This window comes from Halyomorpha halys, unplaced genomic scaffold (assembly GCF_000696795.3).
Source record: "Halyomorpha halys isolate HHAL.00 unplaced genomic scaffold, Hhal_1.1 Scaffold506.1, whole genome shotgun sequence".
NCBI classification, from domain to species: domain Eukaryota; kingdom Metazoa; phylum Arthropoda; class Insecta; order Hemiptera; family Pentatomidae; genus Halyomorpha; species Halyomorpha halys.
Window position 1 is genome coordinate 228,730 of NW_027108424.1, and position 11,332 is coordinate 240,061.

The 11,332-nt window shown below is 30.8% G+C and overlaps 1 protein-coding gene across 4 annotated transcripts in view; it reads right to left on the minus strand.

Annotated features, from left to right (window-relative positions):
* The window catches only part of LOC106683706 (1-acyl-sn-glycerol-3-phosphate acyltransferase beta), a 54,645-nt gene that overhangs the window by 2,432 nt on the left and 40,881 nt on the right, over positions 1-11,332 (minus strand). For all 4 annotated transcript variants that reach the window (XM_014425345.3, XM_014425344.3, XM_014425346.3 and 1 more), the window contains one exon: positions 1,975-2,143. In XM_014425345.3, coding sequence (XP_014280831.1) covers positions 1,975-2,143 — 169 coding nt within the window. The remainder of the gene's footprint in view (positions 1-1,974; positions 2,144-11,332) is intronic.

Here is an 11,332-nt window from a genome sequence, read left to right on the forward strand (position 1 = left end):
TGGCCTTGATTCAACGTACCGCCATCTTGGTTCTGTTTTTGACTCACGAAGTTATTATAAACAATGAAACTTGGTTAGCTTGCTTTTTGGATAAGCAAAACAAATGAATATTAAAATGATACATAAAATAAAACATATTAAAAACCATTTATACATCAAAATATACTATTTACTAAAAAAGAGCATATTACAATATATTAAAAATTTTGGGAACCACTGAACAATATGGAACTGGGTTCAATTTTGGCAGTGGCAGATAATTAATTTGTTACAGTAGGCATTAGTCAACCCTGTGGGTTTGGGAGCTCTATGGGGCCCATCCAGCCTTTATAAAGTGGGTACCCTTAATTAGGGAGAAAAATCTGGTGGTTTACTAAGGTCATGAACAAATCACCTCGCGCAACTGTTGCACAAGGAACAGTAATTCCTTATAAAGTACTGAATCCCTTTGACCCTTCTGCATAGTTTGTAGCTGTTAAAGTGAAATGTAAAAATTCATTTTTTATTATATACATGTTGCTCTGTGGCTAACTGTGAATATATCAATTATACTATTTGTAACTGTCAGTTGCCAGAGTTGCCAGATGGTAGTCATTAAGCTTGTTGTGTTGTTTGTTTTCACTACAGCAAGAACGTTTTATGTTATTTAACCGTAACTAATAAAACAATAAAAACATTTTATTTGTGTCCACCAACCCCTGTGTTCAACAGTAGCAGTACAGATTTTCACACAATTTTTAAGATAACCTATGAAGATTTACGTTTTCTTATGCTTTAAATGCTTAAATTGAGTCAGTCATTTTAATTTATATATGTTTTCAATTTAGTTTTAAATTAAGTTACTTGTGGTATAAGTTACTTATTATATGTTAACTGTTAATTCATTTTCATATAAACATAATTAATTATTGAGTGCTTTAACTTCAAATTGTTTTATATGCTTTTGACTGGCTAGTTTTAACTGAGACTGCTGTTATTCTTCATCAAATCTTTAAACAACTTTCTTGTACAAGAGGCCAAGAGAAGAGAAAAGTCATTTATTTTACCCCAATTTTTGATTAATTAAAAGAAATCTATCCAGAGTTATGAGTCAAAATTGTTGAGTCTTTCAATCAAAGTTAGGTAAAATAAAAAATGGTGGCTGTTGCAAAACATTAAACAGAAAATTAATTTTTCTTTCGGAACCCCATATCTTTAAAACTACCAACATCACCAAAAACCTAATAAAAGAACATTTACAGAAGAGTAAATTTGTTAAAATATAAGCCCTAAAAGAGCTATTTGCGTTAAATAGTTTTCGAGGTACACTTTTTAAAAAGAAACATTTCATAAAAAATGTACTAAAAATCAGAAATTAGTGTCTGCATAAAAATAAAATTCATTCGGCTTTTTAACTGTAATTATTCTTTTTTATTTCCATGATATTGTAATAAGCAAGATGTGTAAAAAAAACAAAAAAAAAACTGGCATAATATATTAAGTTATTAAAATCACTTTCTAAATTGGTTTTGAATTGATTATTTTACGAAATAATCCTAATCATATTACTACCAGTATTTATTTCCTAAAATAATTAATCTTTAAAATAAAGCAATTTCTGAAATAATATTTAAAATCCATGAGTACTGGAGATAAACTACATCACATGCAGAAAGTTTACAACCACTGCAGAAGCTGTCATGACGGTATTTACTACCATCCAATACTCTCTTGATGGCAAATATAATAAAGTTTACACCACAGTCGATGTTGTGAAGTGTTAATGTGTAAACTGGTTATAATGTGACAATAGCTTCACTTTCTCTACAAAAAGTGTCATACTATTGCCTATGACCTAATGCGACAATATTACCATGAAAGTATAAACTGCCATGACTGTAGTAATAATATAGTTTACACTACCATCGAAGAAACTTAAGGTTTTTTTTGTTTTTTAAAATTCTTTCAATTATATTCTAAATGATAATACTTTACCTTCAGAGAAAGTTTTGTTGACTGAATCGATGAAGTAGTAAGGTGAATATACAATTGGTATTATAGGGGCTTGTGTACAGATGGCAACCCTAAATGCGCCCTTTTTGAAAGGCAACAGGACTTTTCCCTTTTTGTTCCTTGTTCCTTCTGGGAAAAGCCACAGCTTCGCCTAAAACATATTTAACAATATTGTAATATTCAAAAATTATTTAAAGTAAATAAAAAGGGAAATTGTTAGTTTTAACTTAATTCTCATATCTAAAGTACAATTTTGATTCAAATTAAAAGCTTAAATATTAAATAGATAGTAGAATTTTATTTAAATTTTATATCATGAGGAATAATTGATGCTGGATGACTTATACGAGGAGAAGATGGTTGGGGGGTGCGGTAAAAATAAAACACAAATAAGTAACTTATTTAATCATGGCAACGTTTTGGCCAGAATTTCTAGCCTTCATCAGGGCTAAGAACAGAACAAGATAACAACCAATGAATACAGAAAATAAAAAATAAACAGAATGACATAAAGTAAATAATTGTACAGAATGAAAATAATAAAATAAAGTGATGAAAGAAGTGGAAAATAAAATCTATACATAGCTAATTTAATAAATAGGTAAAATAACATAATTAAGGAAATAAAATAAAAATGAAGGTATATAATGCAAAGAAATATGAATATATTAGTTTATTATTAATATAAAAATTAAAATTATGGAAAGAAAAATAAAATTGAGAGAAAGAAAAAATATATGTAACAAATGAAATATGTAACCATAATATTAGATAAAGAGGCAAAATATAAGTTAAGCTTAACAAAAGAAATGAATAGAAAAATAAAAAAAATTTGAAAACAACAATAATAATAAACGGTGAACATAACAAAGTGTTACATAACATAATACTTTGTTATGTTCACCATATATTATTATTATTGTTCTTTGCATTGTATAACTTCATTTTTATTTTATTTCCTTATTTATGTTATTTTACCTACTTATTCAATAGCCTATGTATACATTTTAATTTCAACTTCTTTCATCACTTTATTTTATTAATTCCATTCTATACAATTACTTACTTTATGTCATTTGTTTATATTTTATTTTTATATTCATTGGTTGTTATCTTGTTCTGTTCTTAGCCCTTATGAAGGCTAGAAATCCTGACCGAAACGGCACAATTAAATAAGTTACTTCAACTTATTGTGTTTTGTGTGTGGGTCTCATTCAACTCAGAACAAAAAAAGGAACAGGTATTTTATATTTTCAACTGTTTTTACAGAAATTTTGGAGAAAATTAACGAACTAATGAGGAAATGAAAACCTATCGGCAAGATAAAAATTTCTGAAATTTTCAGAATAGTTTGTACTCATCAAAACAACTTGCAACGGGTATTTTGAGTGTATATTTAAATTGAATAATCCTTATGATTAAAGACTATAGAATTTAGTTAATAATGAAACTATTAGAGTGTAAATGTGACTAGAGATTATATTTTTTTTTTTCATACACATAGTGTGATAGTATGTATGAAATCATTCATCCCTATTACCTATTGCCCACAACTGTGTGGCAGATTGTAATATCTATCAATAAATAAAAGTATTTAATAAAAAAAAAAAAAAATAATGAAACTAGGTAATTTTATGGATAAACAGCATACAGCATTTAATGTTATGGATATACAGATTGTTTAAACTGACACGGTAGTTCGATGATTGAATAGGTGTCGTTTAAGGGAAAGAACGGATGAGGATTGGTGAATAGAGGTAGGGAAAAAATGACACACAAGCAAGTCACACGAAAGATGAATTTAATGAATGGATAAATGAACATAGATTAAGTAGATCAAAGATTTATACAAGTTTTATTGTTTTAAAGACCAGAAAAAGGAAAACATGGAGGAGGTATTGCCGTTGAAAAGTATGATAAAGCAACTCAAACTTAGTAAACCTACAGGAGACAAGGGGTGCCTGGGGAACCCAAAGATGGATCTTGGGAAGCAATTCCAACTTCAATAAAAGTTCCCTTGTCTATGGAGGGCTATCTGCAGGTCTAGAGTTGAAGACTGAAGAGACTCGTGAATTGCTTCTTAAGATTTATCTTAGGATCTCAGGGCCTCTCATGCCTCCCATTGGTATACCAACCGAGTTGAAGTGTAGTATCCAACCTCCCGAAGGCAATATCTGCTTGGTCTTTTCCTATTCCAGGTTCTTAAAATCAAAAAACCTATCTATATCCTTGATCTCCTAACTCTTCGTTCATCCATCCATTCATTAAACACCGGATCCCAAACAATTTATTTATATATGCCCTCATTCAGCAAACCCTTCGTCATATGTGTAACCTCCTTCTGGAATTCTCTTCCCATCTCAATCCTCATCCATTCTCTCCTATAAACAACACCTATTCGTTCACTTACTTCATAACCAAACCTCCATATTATTGTGAACAATATAAATAGGCTCGTAGTAGTTAAACTAAGATCTTAATGTAATTTCATTTCGTTTACTGAAAACTTTCAAATGTTAATAATCATAATGTATGAACTATGTATTTATTGTTATGGGGCATATGACCCAGAATAAAATTATTTTTTTTTATTTCAATCCATGAGCCTCTTCAGTACCAAATGTAAAAGCTGCTTTGCCATGCGAAAAATACTGTTTTATAAAGCCATTTTTCACAAGATCAGGATTATGGTGTTCCAGAATCTCAACTATGGTCACTATGTCTGAGAAAATGACCATGTCCTGGGAATCAATCCTCAAACGCCTGCTCAAAAACCGACCAGATGGAAGACGAGGTGATTGGCAGAGGTGGAGGTGATGTTGAAGAGGTCGGGAATTAGAAGATAGCTGCTTGCCCAGGATAGGGGGGAGGGAGGATGAAAGAGTTTGTCAAGCTGGCTCTGTACAATTAATTTATTTTTACTTTAATTGAAGATGAGAGGTACTCTACAGTACTAGCTAACTAGCTGTAGGTCCATAGGAAACTTCAATCCACAGGGAACAACCCTATAGACATGAAGAGGATGACGAGTCCTACAGGAACTAGCTGTAGGTCCTTCCAGGAAGGAAACTTCAATCCATAGGGAACAACCCTATAGACATGAAGAGGACGACGAGTCCTACAGGAACTAGCAGTAGGTCCTTCCAGGAAGGAAACTTCAATCTGTAGGGAACTAGCCTACAATAGTGAAGAGGACGGCAAGTTCTACAGTAACTAGCTGTAGGTCCTTGCAGGATGAAAACCGTAATTCAGTACATAAAGAACTAGCTTACGGCAGTGAAGTGGATGGCAAGTCACTGCCTTCTATGGAGTCGAAATCCCTGAAGGCGGTATTAACACTTTAGTTCATAAATTTTGTGCTTAGTCAACTCTCTGGAGCTATTGAAATGCATGGAAGGCGTTACCTTCATTGAAACAGATCATTCTATTGTAAACTTTATTGATAAAAAAAAAATACATTCAGGAATATTACAATATACAACATGATTATTAATTTGTACAATCAAAAGATTGACCAGAAATATACACTATATATATCTTTGCCTGACTGTAGTAGTTCTTGTCGCAGCAGCTAGGTAGCGTCGTGTCAGTTCGTAACGTTTAAACGACAGTTTGAACGGTGACCAACAGATAGCAGCAAGGTCGCTAAAAGTTTATAAGAGAGGCCGAAATAAATAAATAATTGTACGTATGATATATTTCGGTATTCAATGTATTATTTTTTTAACAAAAGAAATAAATTTAATAAAAATTTTTTTTTTAACGTATATTACTTAATGTCAAAATACGAATCAGGTTATAGAACTCAAGTTTCAGGCTGGCAGCTACATAATTACTTTTAGCAGTTCTCGAAATTAACTGGATGGTAACTTTATATTTACAATTTCTAATAATACAGAATAATTATTGGTATTCTGAATTCTCTTATTATTATATTTTTTTAAGGACCCCTTCAAAAAATACTTAAAAGGAGATAAATGACAAGAGAAAAATGAAATGATCGTGAGAAATTACGTAAGACCATTGTTTTTCTGATGTACACAATTATCTCATTACAACTTCCGCCGTATTTACAACCAATCCTAAAGATTATAGGGGTTAGCGAGAATGAATATGTCTCTGTATATTTCATTCATAGATTAGTGAAAATAAAATTTAAAAAAAAAATATTAAATTAATTGTTTTTACATATAATTAAAATAATTAGAAGAGCTATTCAGATGTTCGTAAACGTTCCAAATTTTCATTTACTGGGTTTCGGCACTCTTTTCAGTTAAATGATCTTACCTTGACTAAACTTCTCTAACGAAGTTCACTATTGGTTTAGGCAGTCGAGGAAAAATAAGCTGATCAATGGTACAAGGCCCATAGATGGATAATAATTAACTATTATTATATAACTATATATAACTAGTTGTCATGGATACGATATTTATGAATGGTTCATTCATAAGTAAGGACCGTATCCATGGCAATTTTAGCTATTAGTTGCAACTATAGTTAATTTCCTCCCATCTCTGCCAAGGCCGCATCAGGCAATTTTTAAATTAGAAATTAGGTTTAAGGTTTAAATTATTGGTGTGACTACCTCATTGACGAATGACTCCACGAAACTTTATTTGAATATAATTTGCAATTTGATACGTTAAGAATTCGAATGCTATAGGTGAAGGATGAATGATCTTTAATTGCCCTAGAACAATTGCATTAACATTAACCAGGAAGAAAAAAAAAAACAACGTTCCGTCTCATGTATCTCTTTCTCATACGTCGAATACGACCCTGAGAAATAATTTTTATTATGAGAACCTTAAAACAAGTAAAGGAGGTCGCTTATTATTACTTCACTTCAACTACTCCACGCCACATGTACCATGGAACGATCGTCAGTGTGGACATTTTGGAGTGCTTGGTAAAAAATGAAAATGAAAAATAAAATATCAGCTAGTTGGCAAGCCATGTGGAATGAAAGCTCGCCAAGCAAAATAAAAACTATTCAAAAACCATTAAACCATGGACCACATCAAACCGTTCCAATCGCAGACAGGAGGTAGCTATTGCCAGATTGAGAATAGGTCAGACGAATTTAACTCATGCATACCTGATCAATAAGCAACCACCGCCAAAATGTCAATCTACAACTAGTACAAGAGCCCAAGAGAAAGAAAAAAGGCAGTTATCTCATCTCAATTGATGAGTCTGCCAAGTATAGGTAGGGGGAATAAAAAATGGCGGCTGTTTAAAAACCTTAAAAAAAACATTAATTTTTCATTCGGAGCTCTATATTTTAAAAACTACCAACAACACTACAAAATCTAAGAGAGCATTATTTAAAGAAGAGTAAATTTGCTAAAATATTAGCCCTAATAGAATTATTTACGTTTAATTGTTTTCGAGATATAGCTTTTTAAAAAGCAACATTTTATAAAAATGTTGTAAGGGACGTACTAAAAGATCAGTAGTTAGTGAATTTATTTTGAAAAATTTATATCTCAAAAACCATTTGTCATACAAATGTCTATTAGCACTTAAATTAAAGCTAGTTTAATGAGCTATAAAGTAGTTTATGTTTATATTCGTAGGAGTAATGGTTTACATGAAATTTGCTAACATAAATTGATTTATAGTTGTTCGGACAAATTTTCATTTGCCAAAATTTTTATTGTGAATATCACAAAAACTACTACCCCTACGAAGATACGTCTCATGAACAACTTTATAGTAAGTTAAATTTCCTTTATTTTGAGTATTGACAGACATATGTGCGTCTTATAGATCTAGAGATATATTTTTTCAAAAATCCAACATTTTATACGAACAATTAAAAATTAACATTTTGTGAGTTTATTTTGTCAAATGTCATAAAAACTACTACTCCTACAAATATAAACATAATTAACTATTTTGTAGTAAATTTAACTAGCTTTAATTTGAGCACTAGCAGACATCAGTACGTCCAATGGTTTCTGAAATAAAGTTTTTCATAAATTAAATTTATTGTCCGAACAACTATAAATCAATTTATTTAAGCAAATATCATGAAAACTACTATTCCTACAAAGGTAAAGGTCATAAACTTCTTTATATTCCATTAAACTAACTTTAATTTGTGTGGTAATAGACATCTGAACGTCACGTAGTTCCTGAGATATAGATTTCTCAAAATAAATTAACTAACTACTAATCTTTCAGTATATTTTTAAGAAATTTTGCTTTTTAAAAAGCTATATCTCAAGAACTATTGGACGTAAATAGCTCTTTTAGGGCTAATATTTCAGCAAATTTACTCTTTTTTTGAATAATTTTCTCTTCTATTTTCTAGTGTTCTTGATAGTTTTTAAGATATAGAGCTCCGAATGAAAAATCAATTTTTTTTAAAGGTTTTGAAACAGCTACCATTGTTAATTCCCCCTACCTATACTTGGCAGACTCATCAGTTATGACTAGTCATAGTAAGATACATAGTTTTAGAGAGAACATTATTTAAAGAAGAGTAAATTTTCTGATATATTAGCCCTAAAAGAGCTATTTACGTCCAATAGTTCTCGAGATATAGCTTTTTAAAAAGCAAAATTTCTTAAAAAATCTACTGAAAGATTAGTAGTTAGTTCATTTATTTTGAGAAATCTATATCTTACGAACTATGTGACGTATATTATCAATCAAATTAAAGCTAGTTTAATGTACTATAAAGTAGTTTATGACCTTTACCTTCGTAGGAATAGTAATTTTCATGATATTTGCTAAATTAAATTGATTTCTAGTTGTTCAGACAATAAGTTTGATATATGAAAAACTTCATTTCAGAAACTATTGGACGTACAGATGTCTGCCAGCACTCAAATTAAAGCTAGTTAAATTAACTATAAAATAGTTAATAATGTTTATCTTTGTATGAGTTGTAGTTTTTATGATATTTGACAAAATAAATTCACAAAATGTTAACTTTTAGTTATTCGGATATAATGTTTGATTTTTGAAAAAAAAAATATCTCTAGATCCATAAGACGCACATATGTCTGCTAACACTCAAAATAAAGGAAATTTAACTTACTATAGTAGTTTATGACAATTATCTTCGTAGGGGTAGTAGTTTTTATGGTATTCACATATGAATATAAATTTGGCAAATGAAAATTTGTCCCAACAACTATTAATCAATTTATTTTAGCAAATTTCATAAAAACTACTCATCCTACGAAAATAAACGTCATGAACTACATTATAGCTCATTAAACTAGCTTTAATTTGATTGCTAATAGACATCTGTGCGTCACATAGTACCTGAGATATAGATTTCTCAAAATAAATTAACTAACTACTGATCTTTTAGTACGTCCCATACAAAATTTTTATGAAAGGTTTCTTTTTAAAATGCTATATCTCGAAAACTATTTAAAGTAAATATCTATATTAGGGCTCGTATTTTAGCAAATTTAATCTTCTTTAAATGACGTTCTCTTAGGTTTTCTTGTGTTGTTCCTACTTTTCAAGATATAGAGCTCCGAATGAAAAATTAGTTTTTTTTATCACTTTGAAACAGTCACCATTTTTTATTCCCCCTACTTATACTTGGCAGACTCATCAGTTTTGATGAACTACTGATATTTCAGTACATTTTTATGAAATGTTGCTTTTTAAAAAGCTATATATCGAGAACTATTGGACGTAAATAGCTCTATTAGGGCTAATATTTTAGCAAATTTACTCTACTTTAAATGGTGCTCTCTTATTATTGTTGGAATTTTTTAAGATATAGAGCTCCGAATAAAAAATTAATTATTTTTAAGGTTTTGAAACAGCCACCATTTTTTATTCCCCCTGCTCATCAATTTTGACTATTAATTATGCCTAGTTTTCAATTATGTAATCAAAAATTGGGGTGAGAAAACTGCCTTTTTTCTCCTCTTGGGCTCTTGTACTAGTAGGGTACCAATGTCTCCTGATTCGCCTGAAGAGGAGACCTTCTTAATCCTGGACTGACGTTTCTAAGGACTGCCCAGTTGATGCCCTCATGTACCCCAATTAGGGCAGGAAGGCCTTGTTATGTCTTATTAACCTATTCAAGGCAGAATGAACAAGTCGAGATTTATTCAATGCGTTTATCATAAAATAAAATTTATTTGAAGAATATAAAGCCCGTTTTGATTAGTAACTTCAAAACCTGTTCTATTAAATTGCCTCAATCATCTTTTGTCCATAGGGCTGCCAAACATTTTTTTTTAGCTTATATTGGAATATATAAAAATGACTTTCAATTTAAAATAACATATGTCCACAAATTAATAATATAAACTTGATGTTGCGGCCAACATATGGTCCACAAATCGATTATTAAAACATGTGATTTTTATTAAGTCGAAAAACAAAACAACTTCTATCTATTGTTTTTCAAACTAAAAAATAGACAGACAACTTCTTAACGTCTCACTGCAAACACATATCGTCTCCTTTATCTACTCACTACGCACTCATAGTTACCAGCATTCTGGCCATCTTAGCCACGGCGGGCGAACGTACATCCCTTTTGTTGATCTACTTCCACGAGAATATCCACTCAGAACAACCACAACCGGGGCCCCACCAATCACCGGTGAAATAAGACTTTTTCTCTTTCTTTTGTTCAATTAATTTAGTTAATCTTTCTTTTTTTTTCTAGTTTGTATATTTCGTGTTCCTTTTTATTATGTTTACTTATTTAAAAATACAAAAATAAAAAAATTCGACTATTCTTTTCTTTTCACGGTTGGGCTAGTAAAGGTTCCTCTGAACCCCTACCCGCCGTAACACTTGATATTGGGCAGAGAAGCCCTAAACGTTGTTCAGATATTACATAGAATAAAGAAGTTGATCAAGAGTATAAATAAATTCCTGAAAAGAAATATAATAAAGTTTCAATAAATAAACTATATTTGCGTCCAACTACATTATTCATGATTTATAAACCTTAAAATCCATATAAAATGTTGTTCAAAGTAATTGCCACGAGCACGAAACGTTACAGAAGTATGGAACATATATACCACACATTTATCGCTTTGGGGAATTTACACCAACATTATCTGAGCAGAGCCTTTATTAGATCAATTTATTTTTATTTTTTAAATGTATTTAATCCTACTCATCTCTCTTTTCTCAGTTCGCCGGTGTTCCTCAAGGTAGTATCTTAGGTCCCATTCTTTATACGGTTTATACAGCTGACATCCCAACCCACCCTAACACAGTCCTAACAACATACGCTGATGACACATGTATACTTTCAGTAAACAACGACCCAACTAATGCATCACAAACACTACAGGCACACATAACATCTATTGAAGAATGGTATAAAAACTGG